Source organism: Peromyscus leucopus, chromosome 4, assembly GCF_004664715.2.
Source record: "Peromyscus leucopus breed LL Stock chromosome 4, UCI_PerLeu_2.1, whole genome shotgun sequence".
Lineage (NCBI taxonomy): Eukaryota > Metazoa > Chordata > Mammalia > Rodentia > Cricetidae > Peromyscus > Peromyscus leucopus.
In genome coordinates this window covers 80939398-80960670 of record NC_051066.1, presented here as the reverse complement: position 1 = coordinate 80960670, position 21273 = coordinate 80939398, and the positions used below count along the sequence as shown (strand labels likewise).

Sequence of the window (21273 nt, the reverse complement as noted above, 5' to 3'; positions counted from 1 at the left end):
GCCCAAATACATCCCTCTCCTGACTTCATGTCCTTTTTTTCCTGATAACTCACTAAGTCCAATGTGTTTTTCCATATCTGCATAGGTTTGGGGCATCCACTAGAGCACAGGAAACCTCAAGTAACCACACTTTCACAAAAGAATTATTCTCCTTTTCCCAGCAGCTGCCAACTGCCAATAACTCCTCAGGACGGCAGGGGGTCTGGAGGTCATGCAGCCGCCTATGCCAGGAGTTTGGCTGCCTTGCCTTTGCATAGGTCTCATGAAGATAACCACGGCTGCTTCAGGTTGAGGGCAGCAGCCACACTACATCCAAAGCCAGCATTTCACAGCACGCCTCCCTAGCCTCTGGCTTACATTCTTTTCCTATCTTTGACGTTTTAATAAATTCTTAAATTTGTGCAAAATCAATGTATCTTCTCTCTAATTCCGAAGTTAGCCTCTCCACCCACAGGGCTCTTTAACCCTTCGCTAAAGTGAATAACTTGGATATCATTTTAAAGCCCTTTGTCTCCCCACCCCTCACCTCCTTCTCTCGAGCCTTCTGTGATACTGTTACTTCTTCCCATTCTCCATGTTACTAACTCAGTTAGACCTCATTTGCAGCTTATTAAGCTGGTTCCCCACCTCCAGGAACTCCCATTCCACACTGTCTTCTGATAGTCTCCATCGTGTTATTCCTCTGCTTGAGAAAGACAAGGGATAGGAGTGTCTTCTCATTGTCATCTCAATCACAATGCCCACATCGTCCCCCAGGAACTTACTTTTGGCAGTTACCCCAAATATAATGCTCGATTCTTACTCCCAGCTGTCTCCTGGAGGCTAGTTTTGAAGTCTTCTCTCTCATCCCACCCTTCTGTCTTCTCTTCTAAGTTCTGTGACCTGGCTGCTCCATAGGCAGCATCATTAAGGCAGGCACCAATATTGGTTTAGGGATAGAAGTCCTTTTCAGTATATGGTCCCTGAATGACTCTAACTTTCTTTATAAAGGGAAATCAGTTCAAATTCCAAGTTGCTCCAGATGACATAGACTGATTTTAGAGGTTCATAATACAATATATAGGAAGCACATGAGAATTTTCAGTTCTACCTGAGATGTCTAAATTATTCATTTATAGCTGTATTTTCTTTTATTCTACTTGTTTGCCTTGCCCTGTTGGCTTTGTGTGCATGTTTGGTAATGATACAAACACTACTGTGTCACATGAAGTGATATGTTATCCTCCTGTAGACTTTCTAAAGGAATAGGAGAAAAGTTCTCTCACCTATCTAGGTAGCCAAGACAGTGGCATGTAATAATACCAATATTTTCTTGCTAATTTACTATGTACAACCACCTTAAAACATGAATATTTATTTTTATGTTATTCTCTTTAGCCATTCTTATTTTAGGTAAAAAAAAAATAGTTTAATATACTGAGAATACTTTTATAGGCTAAGATTAAGTGTGTCACAGGGGCTATATGTAATTTGTCAAATTTTGATTTTCCAAGGTGGCAGGGAAGAACTTCATTATTTGCTTCTTCCAAGATATTTGAACCTGTTCTACCTTGGCAACTGCCATTATTTTTCCCAAGCAGATATTAGGAGACCATCTGATAGGTGGAACATTCCTCTTTAATTACAACAGAATTTGGAATGGGGTTCAGAACTTCTACAGAACAGTGGTGTTACAAGTTTAGTCTTTTTTATTTCTTCTCAATTACATTTAGGCAACTCTAAAATAAAGAACTATGAGGTAGGTAACTTACACACTGAAACAAACATATCACTGTACTGGATTAGGCCTCTCTAGATTTTCACCAATGGTATTACTACTATCTAACCATGAATCATGAAATACTCCTAGTGATCAAAATGCATTAATGTTGGAACATCTTTCTAGTCTTCAAACACAAACGCTGATCTTCACAAACATTTTTAGACATATAAGAATAGTACTATAAAACGAAGTTCTAAAACAGTATGTTAGCAAACTAAATTCCAACTCTTCTGAAAGTGTTCAGAGAAGGCACCAGAAACACTGAAATGGAGATGCATAAAAGATGATTCTTTACTGTTAATATCTAAGTGAAAACACTTCAGACTAGTAAACTACTAGTGATACTTATCTTCTGAACTGTGTTAGCTATAGGATGAAAGAGCCACGTCATCTCCGTAGTGAATTTCACTTTAGCAAAAGAGTAAACATACACCTCCATAACAGCTGCAATTAAAGCATTAGTAGCATGCTATGATTGATTACCTGGAACTGTTGCTGAGAAATGGATGTGTAGTACAGCTTTTATTACTTGAGTTTGCAAAAAAACTAGTCCCTTGCTTAGATATAGTGTAGTAAGTGACATTATTAGGTAGTCCTTCTATCTAAATGACATAGGATTTAGTGTATCAGCAAGTTATAATAAACAAGCCCTTTCATCTGATGATTCTTCTCCCAACACAGAAGGACTTTTTCTGTTTATAATACAACTGGTAATACAAGACCAGATGGTTGTGACTTTTAGTAAAGGGTAAATGACACTTAAACAAACAGAAAAATAGCATTAGGATACTCAGGGGTTTCAACTGTATCCTAAACACACAATCTACATGAAAAGACTATTAATGTGAACTATATAAAGTGGCCATTTTCCAATGCTGTCTAATTAGTAGGCTATTTTTCAAGTTGTCAGTTAGTTTGATTTAAATATTTCCTAGTATACCATAAAGTAACTTTCTTCCTGCTGCATGGTTACATTTTCAGGTCCTAAATGATCCCACCAAGGCCTCATACATTTAATTCGTTTTTCTGAAATAACGAACTTTTTCTATTTCTCCCAGTAACAAAAATGATATTATTAACATGTCCTAAATTTGATAAAGAAAGATACAGGCAACATTACATTCCTTATTGAACCTCCATACTCAAACAATTTGGTGGGGATTTACCTTCTGTGTACAATACTGGAATCTGTAGTATCAAAGACAACCAAAAGGTATTGACTGTTTTGGTTTGTTTTTGTTTTTATTTTTGATAAACTTAAACTAAGTGTGAAAGCACAAAAATTATTTAAACTTTCTTTCTTAACAGCAGCAAAAGCTCTCTAGGCCACAATCTCAGAAATATACTGACGTTTCTATAAATATATGTAAGGTATAAACTATGGTTGAGAAGTAGAAGCTTTGTTTGAAAGACTTAAAAATGAGGGCTGCAAGATAGATGAGAAGACACAGGCACCTGTTGCTGGGCTGAGTCCCATCCCCAGAACTCAGGTGGTGGAATGAGAGAACTGACTCCTACAAGCTGTCCTTTAACCTACACACACACACACACACACACACACACACACACACACACACTATAAAAATATTTTTAAAGATGTGAAAAGAATGAATAGTTTTACACTGAGCTACTGGAAAACATAAGTTTAGAATTAAAGGACAAGTTTATAAACCACAGGTAACATCCACCATAGCCTTTCTAAGGCATCAAACTTTCCTTTAAAATGAGACCAGCATAGGTCATACAGAATTCAATTTCACCATCTCTTTATAAGTAATTTAAACCAAGTTCAATACTCAGACATTAAATAAGTGAATAAATAAAAAAAATGTTTTTCAATTCAGAGCCGTGTGAACTTTGGCGTGTTTATTAAAAGCTTAACCCTTACAAGCCAATCCAAATTGAGTTTGTTAGGCCAACATTTAATCAGCACTTTGTTCTGGCACACAGTAAAAGGAATTCTAATAATCTCAACTTCCACCTGCCATTCTGTGAGGTGGTTAAGTATAGAGTTGAGTAGCCCAGCTTTTAAGTGTTTTATGAAGATTCGACCAAGCCAAGATTAATGGTAACATGATGTTGTGAGCTATAAGAAAAGCTACACTTCTGAAAGCTGTATCATCTATTTCTATAATAGAAACAAATAATAATAGTAGTAGTAGTAATAATAATAATAATAATAATAAAAACCCACTAGGTTGGAAGTTAAAAGAATCAGAACACAGATCTACTCAATGCATACATTTTTCCAGCCTTCAAGCATTTTGAAAATATCCAGCTGTGGTGGTACATGTCTAAAACCCTTATACTTAGGATGTGTGATGGTTTAAAAGAAAATGGCCCCAAATGGGAGTGGCACTATTAGAAGGTGTGGCCTTGTTGGAGGAAGTGTGTCACTGTGGGGCAGGCTTTGAGGTCTCACATGTGCTCAGCTATACCCAGTAAGACAGACCACTTCCTGTTGCCTGCCTATCAAGATGTAAAACTCTGAGCTCCTTCTACAGCACCACATCTGCCTTCGTGCCACCATGTCCCACCATGATGATAATGGACTCAACCTGTGAAACTGTAAGCAACCAGAGTTGGTCATGGTGTCTTTTCACAGCAATAGAAACCCTAAGACAGAAGTTGTTACCAGAAATGGGGTATTGCTGTGACAGGCCTGACAATGTTTTTGTTTAGAGGAATTTGGACTTTGGTCTTTTGGGTTAGGAAAGCAGTAAAATGCTTTAAGCACCGCTTAATGGGCTATACTAGCAGGAGCATGGAAGACAGTGGTGCTGAGAATAATTTGAAATGTGGATGCCCGGATCAAGAGGTTTTCAGAAGATAACAATTTTAGTAATATTGCCTAGAGATTGGTCTTGTGATGTTTTGGTAAAGAATGTGATGGTTTTTTTTTTTTACCTTGTCCAAACAGTTTACCTTATGCTAATGTGAAGAGTTTTGAATTAATTCCATTGGCAGAGGAAATCTCAAAACAGCGTAGTATAGACTCTGTTGTGTGATTATTAGTAGTAATTCTAATGAAGATTTATAATGAAAAGGAGGAAGTGTAGCAGGGTAAATTACAAAATGTAAAATTTAAGAAGAAAAGGAACACCAAAAAGCGAAATAGAACTAAGTTCTATGTTCAAGGAGATAAAAAGATTAAGAAATGGAAGAAAGGGAGTGGTGACCTCTGGGCAAGATCCCACCCAGCTAAGTTTCCAACTTGTGAAAAGGAATTAAAGAAAAATTTAGAGCATTATGGCAGTGGTGCACGTCTTTAGTTCTGGCACTCAGAATGCAGAGGCTAGCAGAGCTCTGAGCTTGAGCCTAGCCTGGTCTACAGAGCAAGTTCCAGGACAGTCAAGCTTAGCCAGTGAAAAAAACTACTGAAAACAGAATGCTGATGAAGATGTAATTGAACGAGGGGGCCATGTTCCAGCCCTAGTAAGCAGCAGAACTTGACAGTTTTGGACATGTGGTTCTGGCTTTAAGAATAGAAGAAAAGAGATTATGGAATATTCCTCCAAAGTTGCTGAGGCCAGGCATGTGCCAGGAGTGTCACTGAATGGAGGCCTAGAGAGGCCACTGCATGAAGCCGTGAAGGTGAAGCCTAGATTGCCTTGGAGACCCCAAGATGTTAGAGATGCTAGAACTGTGGGATACCTGCGGAAGAAAGCTGCAAACAGGGAATGGAGCCAGCCCAAGAGAAAGAAGTATGACGTAGCAATCATCAGAGCTGAAAGGAGTGGGAGATATGAAGAGCATTTTGACACCAGACATGGAGATGCAGAGTTTGGAGTTTGTACAGCTGGTTTTTCAGTCTTGCTTTGGCTCAGTATTTCCCCACTATGTTGTCTTTGCTATGTTTTGGTATGGTAATGTAGATCCTGTGACATTATATGTTAGAAGTATGTGATTTGCTTTTTAATTTTGACTTTACACAGGGGATTACAGTTAAGAGATCACATGAATCTCAGAGGAGACTTTGAACTTTGGACTTTTAAATAAGTTTGAGACTGTTATAGACTATGGGACTTTGATGTTGGATTGAATGTATTTCTGTTTGCATTATGAAATGGCTATAAGCCTTTGGGGGCCAGAGAGTGAAATGTGGTAGTTTAAAAGAAAACGGACCCCAAAGGGAGTGAGTGGCATTATTAGGAGATGTGGCCTTTTTGGAGGAAGTGTGTAACTGTGGAGGTGGACTCTGAGGTCTCATATATGCTCAAGCCATGCCCTATGAGATAGACCACTTCCTGTTGCCTGCAATCAAGATGTAAAACTCTCAGCTTCTACAGCACCATGTCTGCTTGCATGCCACCATGTCCCACCATGATGATAATGGACTGAAATTCTGAAACTGTAAGTCATTCCATTAAATGTTTTCCTTTATAAGAGTTGTCATGGTCATGGTATCTCTTTACAGCAATAGAAACCCTATCTAAGACAGAATGTGTTGGCAGGAGAGTCAGGAGTTTTGAGACTAACCTTGGCTACAAAATAAGTTCAATAAGTTCAACCAGCTGAGGCTATATGAGCCCCTGTCTTTGGAGGAGTGAAGGGTGTGGTAGTATTGTGTTCCCCAAAATATTGTGTACTCTAATAAATTTATCTGGGGTCAGAGAACAGACAGCCACTAGATACAAAGGCTAGAAAATGGTGGCACTCACACCTTTAATCCTAGCATTCCAGAGATAGAAATTCCTCTGGATCTCTGTGAGTTCAAGGCCACATTGGAAATAGCCAAGCATGGTGACACGCCTTTAATCCCAGAAAGCCAGCCTTTAATCCCAGGGAGTGGTGGTAGAAAGCAAAAAGATATATAAGGCGTGAGGACCAAAAACTAGAAGATTTTGGCTGGTTAAGCATTCAGGCTTTTGAGCAGTAGTTCAGCTGAGAGCCATTGGGATGAGGACACAGAAGCTTCCAGTCGGAGGAAAAAGACCAGCTGAGGATCTGGAGAGGTGAGATAGCTGTGGCTTGTTCTGTCTCTCTGATCTACCAGCATCGACCCCAATAACTGGCCTCGGGTTTGATTTTATTAATAAGAACTTTTAAGATTCCTGCTACAGAAGGGGGTTGTTATTATTGTTTGGTTTTTGAGAAAGCGTCTCATATATTCCAAGTTGGCCTTGAACTCCCTATATGGCCAAGGATGACCTTCAACTTCCTGCTTCTACCTCTGAAATGCAGAGTTTATATGCATGAGCCACCATGCTTAGTGAGACCCTGTCTTAAAAAGAAAAAGGAAAAAAAAAAAAAAACCAGAAAAAAACAAGGATTCTGATAGTAGCAGCTAACAGATCTCAAATTACAGTTGCACACTGGAGAATCAGCAACAATCAAGAGTTCTCTGACATTAAAACCTGTATCTAGAGTAGGCACCAGCAAACTTCTGTTTAGAGTTAGGAGAGTAGCTGGGAGGTGGTGGTGCATGTCTTTATTCCCAGCACTCAGGAGACAGAGCCAGGAGGACCTCTGTGAGTTTGAGGACAGCCTGGTCTACAATGTGAGATCCAGGACAGGCACCAAAACTACAAAGAGGAAACCATCTCGGAAAAAAAAAAAGAGTTGGAGAGTAAATAGTTGAGGTTGCACAATATGGTCTCTGTCAACTACTCAACTCTACTATTCTGGTAAAGTTAAACAGAGACAATATATAAATAAATGAGTATCAATATGTTCCAATAAAACTTTAATTACAAGAAAGGCAGCAGGGGAAGAACTGGTAGGCTTTGCAGGCATTGCTAAGGCCAATCAGTTTTACCAAGAAAGGGAATGTGAGGGTCTTTGAGCAGAGGGATGACAGCTGCTTTTAAAAGGATTCAGCAGCTAAAAGGATCAATTCAGCTACTGTCTGGGGAATATCCCATGAAGGAGTAGAAAAGCAAGAACATGGGAAGAGTTTTAAAGATGGTAGTTCAGAAATCATTGCAACAGCAACAGCAGCAAAGGTCAGGTTGTCTTGCATGGGAATGACAGCAGTGACAGTGTCAAGACACAACTTGAACCTGATTATTCTTAGAAGTTATACCACAACTTTCTAATGGATTTGAAAGTAGGGTGAAAGAGGAAGACTCAAAGATGAATCCAAACTTTAAGACTCACAGAGGCTGGGCGGTGGTGGGGCACGCCTTTAATCCCAGCACTAGGGAGGCAGAGGCAGTTGGATCTCTGTGAGTTCGAGGCCAGCCTGGTCTCCAAAGTGAGTTCCAGGAAAGGCAAAGCTACACAGAGAAACCCTGTCTCGAAAAACCAAAAAAAAAAAAGACTCACAGAAAAATAGGATGGTTACTACAGCTGAGATGTAGAGGAGGTACCTGTTGGGCCAAAAAATAAAGATCTTTAGTTTTGGAAATACTAAGTTTGAGATGATCACTACTTATAATGTGGAGATATTAAATAAACAAGATTCTTGAGTTCAGAAAAGAGGTTGTATTTGATAAAAATCTAAAAGCAAAGGCAAGAAGAACAGGAATTCCTTGCCAACCTCTGCTATGGTAGGCTATGCTGAGTCACCAGAGACCTTTCTCAAAAATAAATACATACCCTAGCTAGAAAGTTCAGTAGTCCTTTAGAACTCTAAAATAAAACGGGTCCATATAATTTAACTAAGGATTTGCTTATATCAACTTTTGCCAAACATACAAACAATACTACTTCTCTTGTATGCCACATAGTATATTCTAGGCTCCTGTGACAATTTGGTGTTTTGCTATCTGAATCACCAACATAATAGAATAAATGTTTTTGCCGTTAATTGAAAACACACTTCATACTGATGACCTTTACTGTACAGTTTCACTGACATCTTATGATTTTCCTAAAAGAATGCATAGGTAAAATGAAGAAAGCTACTCGATAAAATACAGCACTAGTATACTCCCAAGATAGCCCAAAAGAAAACAATACTCTAGAGGGGCAGATTTCACAAGCAGTTTGAGGTATGTTTTCAGGGTATTCTAAAACATGTATGAATTTTTGTTACAAATCACTTGATCAATGAAACATACTTGCTCAAGTGGGTCTGTAATAACTGTGCAATTCTTGGGGCATAAAAAACTGAGCCTGGAAAACTTGAAAAGGAGAAAACCCTAAAAAATACTGGCTTCTGGGGCTGGAAAGATGGCTCGGTGGTTAAGAGTGCTTTCTGCTCTTAAAAAGAACCTAGTTTGGTACCCAGCTCCCATAGCAAGCAACTCACAAGCACTTGTAACTCTACATCCAGGGGACCTCCTACTTAAGGAAAATGTTTATCAAATTTTTATATGTCCAATGAATGAGCAAGTTAGAGGGCATTTTTTTTTTCCAGGAGTGTTCCATTGACTTTGGTGTTTCTAAGTGCAGGGTACACAACTGAAATAATGTGGTAACGTTTATTCTGCATATACTTAGTATTGCTGAAACTCTTTAGAAGGGCAAATTTATTTAGTCACTACAAATGCAACCCAATTAAGTAGGTAGCAGCAATATTTGTCTGATAGAAAAACTATGGCAGTTAAATAGGTCTCCTCTAGGGCCCTTATGCACACAATACACAATCACACATAGACACATAAGTAAAAAATAAAAATAAACTCTAAAAACAAACAAACAAACAAACTTCGCTTCTCTTGAAGAACCAATACTGTTCCTGATCATAAATAATTTCTTTTCCTTTTTTAAACAGCATAGATGCATACATTTAAGAAAAAGAAGAATTTACGAAGATAGGAGTTGAAATAATAGGTAAGTAGAGCCTACTCTGAGGAGTGTAATGACTTGGGAGGGAGTATATATCTTGAGTCAAGCTCCTGATGTTAGAAACATAACTCCTGTCTGGAATAGGTGATCTATTTAACTCCCCACTGTATAGTTTTCCTATCAGACAAATACTACCACTACCTATTTAACTGCCATAGTTTTTCTATCAGACAAATATTGCTGCTACCTACTTAATTGGGTTGCATTTGTAGTGACTAAATAAATTTGTCTTTCTAAAGAGTTTCAGCAATACTAAGTATATGCAGAATAAACGTTACCACATTATTTCAGTTGTGTACCCTGCACTTAGAAACACCAAAGTCAATGGAACACTCCTGGAAAAAATGCCCTCTAACTTGCTCATTCATTGGACATATAAAAATTTGATAAACATTTTCCTTAAGTAGAATATTCAAAAACTTCACATTTTATAATCCTCTGACTGTCTCCTCTGATTACTTAGAACAGGGATTTTTGATCTAAACCTTTTAGCCCTGATATTAATATTCTAGTGGCTAACAAAGAAACCAGCCTACATAAATTGAAGTATTTATGAACACAATAAGGATACCTTTTTTGTTCTGTCTCTTGACAAAACTCTTTCTGATCTGAGGTAGATTCTTTTGCTAAAAACAACTTAGATATCACTAGAAAACCTCATGGTATGAGAATAGTCATGTGAGGATAAAAGCATATGACATATTGACAGTTTTGAAGAATAAAAGGATACAATGTTCATAAAGAAAGCCAGAGCAGAAAAACGAATTACCTGACACCAGGCTATCATCTTCACATCATCCCTATCAGCTAACAATTACTCCGTGTCTAGATCTATAGCAATATATGTCAAAAATCCTTTACATGGCTGAGCCAGACTCCACTATCAATGGTAAATAATGGATTAATAGACTATTGGGCAAGCTCTCTCAATAGCATAATCAAGCTATCATGGTTCAAAATGAAGGAACAATGATGAAAATGAACTTCAATTATTAGCTTACATAAAGGATGAATAGAGGTAAAGCTGGTTTGAACAGACATGACAATTGTATAATTTGATAGCAACACACGAAATTTAAAGTAGAAAATTAAGCTCTAGTTATCAAAGCAGAGTATATGCTGAGTAAAGAATGGGGCCATCATATCTTTTCTCCTGAGCTGTGTAATAACAGCCGTATGACTGGGGGGAAGTCATACAACACAGTACATCTGCTTGTTATTCTTCAATTTTAACCCTTGTGCACTTTATTGCATGTGGAGAGAAGTTGATTGGATGCAATTTCTATCAAATGTTTAAAGAGTTAAAAAGACTAAGCTATGACTTCATTTGATTTTGCTACATTTTCTTAATAAAAGGAAGAACTTTCTAAAGCAAGAATCCATGCCTGTAATCCCAGCTTCCTAGAAGGCTGAGTCAGCAGGATTGCAAACTTGAGAATTCTTGGCAGCCTAGTTGTGTTAGAATTCCACCCTCACTCCAGCTGTATGACCACACATGCGCAGTTCAGGAGTTAAACAAAGGGTCTTTCCTCTTACGTCATTAGTGTGTGCTGGTGATCATGTGGTGCACTGAGGTCACACAATCTGCACATGCGTGGCATGGCTCTGTAAATCCATCTGCGCCTTAAAGAGCCGTGACTCAGACCCCACCCTCTCTCTCTGTTCTGCTCTGTCTCTCCCCCACAATCTTCCCTCTCACCACACGCACCTGCTCCTTTCCTAGGCCTGGTCCTCTTGTACCCCACCCCTAATGTTCTCTGCTACTAGGCAGCCATGGCTCGTGACTCACGACCTTTTCACAGTAACCAGCGCCACCACCAGTGTCATTTATCATTCATTTCAAGTTGCCCAGGAGACAAAAGGCATTATGCTGTTCTTAGGCATCTGTCTCCTCAACCCCTCTCATCTAAGAGAGTTCCTCAGTTGTTCTTGGTTCCGTATGACCTTGACCTGTCACCCCTTCTGACTACTGTAAGGCAGAGTCCAGCTATGTAGTTTCAGGGTCACAATGAACTCAGACTAGAGACCCTCCTGTTTAGCCTCTCCAGTGCTGGGATCATGTACATGTGCCACCACACCTGTGATGATATTTTGAGATGCACATTTTGAGTCAATTGTATCCTAGAGTGATCTCAATTCACATTTTGATGTTTTTCCTTGATTAGAATTAAGTTGCTTTGTTGTTATTGTTTGATAAGAGTGTCATAAAAGTCAGATGACCTTCTTTGTGTTTCAATCTACATTATATTGGTATGTCTTGATACAGATGAAGGTTTACCTTGACCACTAGTGAAGTGGTGTCCGACAGGCTTCCTTCATAAGGATTTTTAACATATATTTCTATATAGTTCTAGTATTTCTTATGTAATGAGCATCTCCAGACACTTTAATACTATGTAAGGATACAGTTTCACTTCAAATTGAGGTGATTCTATAGGATTTTAGAAAGAAATAAAATATGTGAAATATCATGGAAGGATGCTTTTGATATACTTAAACTCTACTTGATGAAATTATTTTTTCTAAATTCAAAATACAAAGAAAGATTCTTTCCCTACAACACTGCTGACTGGCCAAGCACGATGTGCCCCCTGGAATACTCATGGCAAGCCTGTTGTGAAGGCAGCCAACTGCTTTCTAACTGCATGAGGTCAGTTCTGCAGGACGGATTCCACTTCAGTTGCTGCCAACCTGATCAAAAGCCCATGACTTAGAAGGTCATGGGCCACAGGGGGAAACTACAGCTGTTATTCTGCTAAATGGGCATGATATGTCCATTTCGATTACCTCTAAAATTTTTGTTTGTTTGCCCTCAAAATAATTATGCCTATGCCCTGTGTTGGTTAGTTTTATGTCAACTTAACACAAGATGGAGGTCACTCAATTGAGAGAGAATGCCTCCTTAAGACTCTATAGGCAAGTCTACTAGGCATTTTCTTGAATGATTAATGTGGAAGGGCACAGTTCACTGTGGGCAGTGCCAACCCTGGGCAGGTAATCCTAAATAATTAAGCAAGGTGAGCAATCCATTAGGAGCAAGCCAGTAAGCAGTGTTCCTTCATGTTCCTTCACTCTGTTTCAGTTCATGTCTCCAAGTTTCTTCCTGACTTCCCTCAGTGATGGCATATGACTTGAGAATTGTAAGCTGAAATAAAACCTTTCTTCCCAAGTTGCTTTTGATCATGGTGTTTTATCACATCAGTAGAAACACTAAGACATGCCCATATGTTAGAACTGTCAGCACTGATCAGAGATGCTTTTTTCTTAGTGATCACCAGTTACTGGAGAAAGTCACAGCTGGTCAAGGCATTGAGAATAAGTGAATGTCAAATGTTCAACCATAAATGAGACATCTACACCATCCCCTCCTCCAAGACTCAGGAAACATCATAGAATAGAGAGGAAGCATGATCCTAATTAGTCTTATTAAATAAAAAACTGGAGTCAGATATTAGGGCAAAAGCTCAAAGATTGGAGCAGCAGAGCAGCAGCCACTAGAAACTTTTTTACCTCTATGAATCCTCAGACAGCATGGGACGAGATCCTGTCCCCACCCGCTTTATATACCTGTCTCCACCTCCCCAGTACTGGGATTAAAGGAGTGAACCACCACCGGCTAGCTCTGTTTCTCTGTTAGATTGGTGAAATCTCAGGTAGCCTAGGGTGGCCTTGAACTCCTGATCTTCCTGCTTCCTTCTCCAAAGTGCTGGGATTAAAGGTGTGTGCCACCACTGCCTGGCCTCCATGGTTAACTAGTTGCTAGCTCCACCCTCTGATATCCAGGCAAGCTTTATTTGTCAGAACACAAACGAAGTATCATATAATAGGCAGCAAGAATAAGCGCCAGAGGATGAGGTAGAGTGCTATGACAGGACAGTTTTCTGGATATCAAATGGCTATTCACTCTTGAACTCACAAAAGCTATGATTACCTGATAAGACCTGCTCAAAACTGGGTTCATTTATACCCTGTCGTAAAGTGGGAGGATTTCATACGGCTCAATCCTGCCTGAAGAGCTATTGGCAGTTAATGGTTCATGAAGCAGTGGTGGGAAAAGACAGTTTCTCTATTGGTAGCCACTGGAAGAAAATAACTTCTCACCTACTTGTGTTCTTATAAGAAACCCTATGAAATTCACTGGATCACCACTTCCAACAACAAACAGGAAAGTAGAAGGGAAACTCAAAGGCAAGTAAAGGTAGATTAGCTGGAATGGCGGGAGTAATGGGGGAGGAAGATCATCCAAGTGTATCATATACATATATGAAGAGATCACAATGAGACCCACTGTAAAATATACAATAATATATGCTAATATAAACATTTAAAAGTCATTATTTTTAATTATATGTCGTGAAAAGGGGCCAGGTAAAGAAACCCACCCTGACCCTGAACCCAGAACCAGTGAAAGAAACACAGCCTGTATCTGGGACCAGAGCCAGTGAAAGAAACACTTTATCACTGGAGCCAGACCAAAGAAACATTCCCTGACTCTGAAACCAGTGCCAAAGAAACACACTTGGTCCCTAGAACCAGAGCCAGTAAAAAATATGCCCTAGTCTTAGAATAAGAGCCAAAAAGTGAAAAAAGGCCAGTGAAAGAAACACAGTTTGGCTCTGAAATCAGAGCCATCTCTGCCTCTGACCAAAGAAACTAACCAATCCCTGGACAGGAAAAACTAACCAATCCCTGAACAGAAAATCTTCTCCCTGGAGAAACTCCACCCCTAAGAAACACTATATAAACCATCCTGCCTGTTCAGTTGTTGGCTGTCCTTTCCTACCATGGTAGAGGCAGCCACTCTCTAGGACTCCTTCCCAAATAAATCTCTTTCTCAAAGGAGTCTTGGGTGAAGATCTTCATTCACTAGCGCAGAGAAGAAGAATCTTGCTAAGATGTCCCTTAGGGGACTGAGCAGAATAAACCTGGCAGAGATGTTCCCTTAGGGGGCACTGAGCAAGGCAGAGCTGAACAGAAGAACTTTGCTGAGATGTCCCTTAGGGGATTGAGCAAGGTGGAGCAGAGAAAGTAAGAACTTTTCGCAGTCTGAGGAGACTGCTACATTTCTGCAGGGGTTCCCTCTTTAGCAGAGTGAAGCACAAGAAGCAACATCTTGGGCCTGAGAGAAGAAGCAGAGCTCTGCTGGGAAGCCTCCTTAAGGAAGCTGAGCAAAGCTCAGTTGTAGGGCTCTCCAGGAGAGGAGCAGGATTGCTATATCCTGTGGGGAGACCATCCCACACTGCACCCCATCTCCAGGTATAGCTTGACTCCCGGTCAGGACACCTTTCCCTCCAGAGCTGAGCTGTCCCATTGCAGCTCCAGCCACCAGAGCTGTCCTAGCAGCTCCAGGTATAGTCTGACTTCCCCAGCAGTCAGGATACCTTTCCACCAGAGTTGTAACTCTCACTTACAATATGTATATGTGTGGGTGTGTGGGTATGTGCATGTGAATGCCTGTGTCTGAAAAGCACAGAGATGTTGGATCCTCCTGGAACTGGAGTAATCAGTGGTTATGAGTAACCTGATTTGGGTGCTGGAGCTCAAATTTGGATCCTCTAGAACAGTGTGTGTCCTTAACCACTGAGCAATCTCTCCAGCCAATACAAACATTTTTAAGGATCATTTTGTTTTCTCAGTGTATTCAGTTAATATTAATCAACCATAATATCAAAGAATGACATAATTGATGTATTACTTACATAACTACGGCTTTTAAAGATATCTGATGGACTGGTGGTGAGGATTTTGTCTCCTTCCAAACCAATTACTCTTTTACAAATATTTGATTTTGGATCACTTGGGCTTTTTGCAATTACAATGTCACCTCTGAAGGGGGAAAAAAGAAAAAGAAGTATTAACATTATTACACACATACATAGGACTGCTTCAACAATTTTATAAGGCAACTTAAAGAAATACACACCTATTATACATTTACCTTGCCATATATTAATCATGTTTGGAAACCATTTTAACTGAATTTAGGGTCAGAAACTAATTGGAGTCATAAAAATTCCATATAAAATTACTGATAGTTTTTAATAATCTCATGAGAATTATATCCACTATGTGTTATTTCTGTATCCAAATAATTACAAATGAAAGCTATTAGTAGTTGACTCTAGAGCACTAAAAATGAAGAAACGTCATGTATTTCTTAAAAGTTCAAAAATTATAGAATAACACTATGTAAGTTATATAATTCATTTAAGTCATAATTCATAGTATAGACTTACATTTGAGGGAAAATTAGACACAACCAAATAAAACACTAAAAGCTAAGCAAACATATACAATAAAGTAGGATATTATTTCAAATATGTAAAAGTAATATTAGTTCTTGCTACTTATAAAAGGCCTGAGTCACGTAAGAAGTAATATTCTACATGGGAAGAGAAAAATAAATGAATAAATAAAGGTTTTATTCCAGACATGGTGGTGCATGCCTGTAATCCCAAAAATAAATAAGGGAAGAATTATAATTTGGAGGCTAATATAAACTACAAAGAAAATTCAAAGCCGATCACAGTTACATAGTTAAACTATGTTTCAAAACATCCATACCTGCACACCTCTCCCAACCAAAGAGAATGCAATGGTTTTTTGTGTATAAAACAAGGAATATATGAATTGTGCTAACATTTTTTAATATTTGACATATTTACTAATTGTATGTGATTCCAATACTTTGATGTTATTTATAATGAAAGATACAAATTCCAAAATATCATAAAAATCCATAATAATAATAAAGGGACGCTTATAATTCAAAAACCTAATCATTGGGCTAGTCTAGGCAAAGCACACCTATTATCCCAGCATTTGAGAAGCTAAGGAAAGTTCAAGCCCAACTTGGGCTGTGTAGTAAGGTGAAGAAGGTGAATCTGGGCTTCAAGACAAGACTTTGTCCCAATAAACTAAAACAGAAAAGAATAAAGAAACAAGAATACTGCTATACTGTAAGCATTCAACAACTTCTAAGCATTTTCACAGCCCCCACCCCAAAGTAACAAGGTTGTGGATATTGCTCAATAATAGAGTGGCTTGTCTGGCATACAGGTGGCCCCAGGTTTGGTCCCCAGCAACAAGAAAAGGACAAAAGATAAGATTAATTAGTTACCATGACTAAAATTAGGTTTAAGGGAAGGTAAGACAAAATTTTCCCTAACAACTAAAATCAAGGAGGAATTCATTGGCAGATTTTTATGTAAAAAAATGAAGGACACCACTTTATCAGAATTTTACCGGCAACACAGAAATTAGTATTGACAAAACCATACCATGAGGCCTTACTTTCTAAAGCTGAAAGGTATCAAGCCATTCAGTTCTATAATTGGACCAAGAAAGCATTGTTTTCTTTCGAAACATCAGTGGAACTGTTCACATGAAAAATTTTGCAAAGACTTCTGAGCTATGAAAACCAATCTAGTGTGTCTTTGAAAGAAATCATTTTCAAGGGTGCTTATGCAGCTTATGTTACTTAATATAACAATCACTATCACCCTTAAAACAAAGTCTGCATCTAAAAAGATACTCCTTGAACTCTTGCCTCCTTTAAAAGGACTTTTAAAACCCACTACATAACAGAACCAGAACTTGAAATTTCCTTTCCCACTATAGTTATTTTGATGTGGTGCTTTGTGATTCCCAGAACTTGGGAGGCTAAGGCAGGAGGATCACTACAAGCATGAAACCAGTCTGGACTAGATAGTAAATTTTAGGCTAGCATAGGCTACCATATCTCAAAATTCCAAAAACAAATTATTAAAATTAAAATAGTCATAAACATCTTTTCTGCCTACTAAATGGTGAGCTGTTCAACTCCAATGCCTCATTCATTGTATCGTTGCTATAGTGTACAACATACCTTATAAAGTTGATGCCCATTAGCTATTTGTTGCAAGAATTAGTAATAGGAGATTGATTGTCTCAAGTAAGAGGAATCCCTGAAGGGAAAGGCAAAGAGACCTGTGTACTTTAGATACCACACGTGTAGACTTTTATTCTTACATAAAAGAGAAGTCTGCTCTCCCCTTCTAAATAAGGAGCTGTCAATAAGGGTCACAAGTTCATCCCACTGAAGTCTCAGTCCTAAGCTACAGCAAACAGAATAAGGCAGTAGTAATATTTCCAAAGTAGCAGTATCAGCTACTACCTTGTTCTAAAAGTTTTGCTGGATTTCTCATTAATTCCAGATTCTAAGGTACACAACACACTGAGATTCCAGAATAAATGGAGCACTAAATGAAATCTTCAAAGAACCTTAATTTCCTGAATGTACTTATTTATATTACTCACCTGATTGCTAAGAGTACTTTAAATAAAACAACACTGCAATATTTATTTAACAGCCAGTCCAGCACACTATTAAGGACATTTAAGAATTATCATGTCACTGGCATTCAGCAGCAGCTTGTCTTCAAGCTATAGTGAAGGTCAGTCACTGGGCTATTTTGGTAAAAGTCAAAAAGCAAATGGAGATAAGTAAGCCTTTTGTGTAAGTTTTAATTTACAATTCCAAATCTACAAGTATGTTTCTTGAAGTTATCACAGGTAAAAGATGTGAACAACTTCCCTGGGACCCTAGTAAGCCATTCAGCTTGATGCAGAAAGTTTTGCAAACAGCATCAGGAGAGGGCAACAGTGCAGTCAAAGGAAAGAACAGCCCATACTGTTCTTCATTTTTCCATAATGGAAATGGGCTACAACAAAGGAACAAGTGCCCAACCCTCATTTATACTCCAAATACCACTACTGGGAGGTTAATGAGATAAAAGTTGGTACAGACTTTTATAATTCTATAAAAAAGTTTAGAGGTACAGTTTAGAAAATATACTAAGTTACTAATATTTGATAGCCATTCAAAAGGAACTCAAACTCATTGTGTGTCTTGAGATAAACAGTAGCACAAGGTTTTGAGCCACTATTTGGAATAAGGTTTTGGAAAATTTAGTAACAAACAGTATTTGCCAAGTAGTTACTCAACTTAATAATTAATCAATCTGGAGAACCACATTAGACCAAATTCTTCAATCTCAGGCACACACAAAGCCATAACCTACAAATCACTGAACAGTTACTATGTCTCTGTACAAAGAAGAAACAGGACAGTCGTCAATCAAAGTACAAAACAACTAGAACTCTGATGTGGTGAGCAATACGGTCCATGAGGCCCTTGCTCCTGACTTAAAACACTCCAGGAACCTATAAGGAGAACAAGACTTTCACATTTGCTAACTGCTCTGGATGATAAGGGAAAAGACACAGTGACCAGAGACACTGTACATGTTGACTATTAAAACATTTAGAAATTACAGAAAAATACACTTTATATATATATCTTTCACTATAGTTATGTCTTGATAGAAATTTACCTTTGGATAGCATAAAAATGTCGGCTAAGATTTTCTGCAAAGACAATATCTGAATTTTGAATTGTGGGTTCCATTGATGGTCCAGAACACTGAAAAGAAAGGTAATCTCCTGAGTAAAAGTCTCTTTAAATTTAACAGAAATCATTTGGGCAGGCTTAAAAGAAAAGGAATTGGGTAAATATTCTTTCTGGAAACAGACAATATTATAATTGTTTGCTGGTACTTTATAAGATACACACAAAGTAACATGTCTCTGCTTCTAATCTTTGGCCACCCTAGAGAACACTAAATTCCACTAGAGGACTGGATTTTGTCTCATTTTCCCTGCTACGTAAGCTTCCATCATCAAGAAGAGTACTTAGCATAATGTTAATGCTTGTTATGTATTTGTAGCATGAATGATGGACTTCTTTGTTTTTTTCAAACATCACTTAGTGCCCATTGTGGCAATTTTTTAAAGCAACATTCATTCTATAAGAATTGATATCCTTGTCCAAGAAAATGCTTTCTCAGTATGATGGGGCTGTAGCTTATATTATCTACTGAAAACCACCAACACAATGAAATGTACTCTAAAGATATCTATATCTGTATGTCTGAAAAGAACAATCTCGATATATGCCTAATTCTGGAATACCGATTGCCACTTAATAAAAACAACACAGTCTTCATCTACTCTATCACTTTATCTCTAAATCCAACCTTTTACTCAAAACTTTCTACTTAGGGAAAAATAATGGAACATTTAAATAAAATAATAAATAACAATGAAGTTTAGGTTTGCTACTTCTAGAAGTACTAATGTCATTGTCAAGACTTAATGGAAGGAGTATTAGCTAAATACATTTATATCCTTCACTTCAGCTCAAATAAGGGTTATTATACTACCAATCTTTTAGGGTAAAACAAATATAAAAACAACAGCTCCCCCCCCAAAAAAAATAAAACTGTCAGCTGTTCAGTCAGCCAAATATTGTTTCATTTACATGGCAAAGATTTGAAAATTCTGAGATTTCAGATTTGTGATGTGATACTGAGAACAACCATTGCTTGGGGAAAGAGACAGTGTTTAATATTTTATTACTAATCTTAGCAGAACAATCATTTGCTTTAATTACAAACTTGATAGTTATAGGTAGTTTTTAGAATCAGACAAATTTGTGTTGAAATTCTACCTCTCTTACTAATTGTGGGACCTGGAATAAGTTAATTTTCCGAGCCTGGCATTTTCTTCTTGAGTAGAATGAATTTCTCACACAAGTGCAACAGACAATGTAAGGTAACAAGTTTACAGCATCAGCCATATTCTAGAAAGCACAAATAGCACTCGGATGATAACTATTTATAATCAGGTTATCAAGAGGACTGTTTGTGCCCTGCTAAATAAAAAACATAAAAGTAAGAATTCAATAGCTCTTATATTTTATTCTGGTGCTGATGCAAACATACTGTTTTTGCTTGTTTGGTTTTTAATATTTACAGCGTGTGTGTGTGTGTGTATGTGTGTGTATGCAACCTCGTGCATAAGCACATGTGCGAATGTGTGTACTTGCCAAAGAGCCCATGGAGGTCAGAGGACCCTGAGTATGAGACTGGAGCATATTACCTGCTGAGCCATTTCACTGGCCCTGATTGGTTTTGAGACAAAGTTTGTTTTGGTTTGTGGCTGTGGAGGGATTGGGCAGGGGTACTTGTGACAGAGTCTTAATTATGTATCCCAAGATGGACTTGAACTCAGTATGGAGCCCAGTTTACCCTTGAACTCATGGTCCACTGCCTCAGCTTCCAGATTACAGGTGTATGTCACTATACCTACTTCCAAATATAACCTCTTATATCCAATATTTAGAAAGATTTTATGTTTTAATTTTCATGTAATGACTTCAAGCAAAAGTTTTTAAAAACCATGTCTTGTTCCATTAAAAAACTTTGTATTTTAAATTGAAATTCCTGAATGTAGAAACTCACCATGACAACACCACCAACGTATTCAAAAGCACAATGAGCTATACACCCATACTGAATGGTATAGCCAGCAAGTCGAAAAGCCTTTCCCAGAACACCACGAAGCATAGTTCCACGTTGACTCTGCCACCACTGGCCTGATGATAAATTTCAAAAAGTTTCATGATCAGCATTTCTTAAAACAATTCAGAAAGAGTTCTACTGTAAAATGTCTCACTATACACAGAATGCACTAACAAGCCAGGTTATCTTCATCTGTTTCTGATCATTTAAGTGACTTGAGTTCATGATGAAGATAACCATCATCTCAAAACCCACCTTATAATCGTATTACTAAGGGAAAGCTCCTTAGATAAGAATGAGCACACCAAAGCATCTCACTTAACCATTGAAATCATTAAACAATATAACTTCAGAAACCACAAAAATCATAAAGAG

The 21273-nt window shown here is 38.1% G+C and overlaps 1 protein-coding gene across 4 annotated transcripts in view; it reads right to left on the bottom strand.

The window, feature by feature from the left end:
• The window catches only part of Immp1l (inner mitochondrial membrane peptidase subunit 1), a 64164-nt gene that overhangs the window by 10117 nt on the left and 32774 nt on the right, over positions 1-21273 (bottom strand). For all 4 annotated transcript variants that reach the window (XM_037205079.1, XM_028877856.2, XM_028877857.2 and 1 more), the window contains 3 exons: positions 20839-20972; positions 18871-18959; positions 15196-15322 (listed from right to left, as the gene is read on the bottom strand). In XM_037205079.1, the coding sequence (XP_037060974.1) occupies positions 15196-15322; positions 18871-18959; positions 20839-20943 (321 nt within the window). In that variant the 5' untranslated portion in view covers positions 20944-20972. The remainder of the gene's footprint in view (positions 1-15195; positions 15323-18870; positions 18960-20838; positions 20973-21273) is intronic.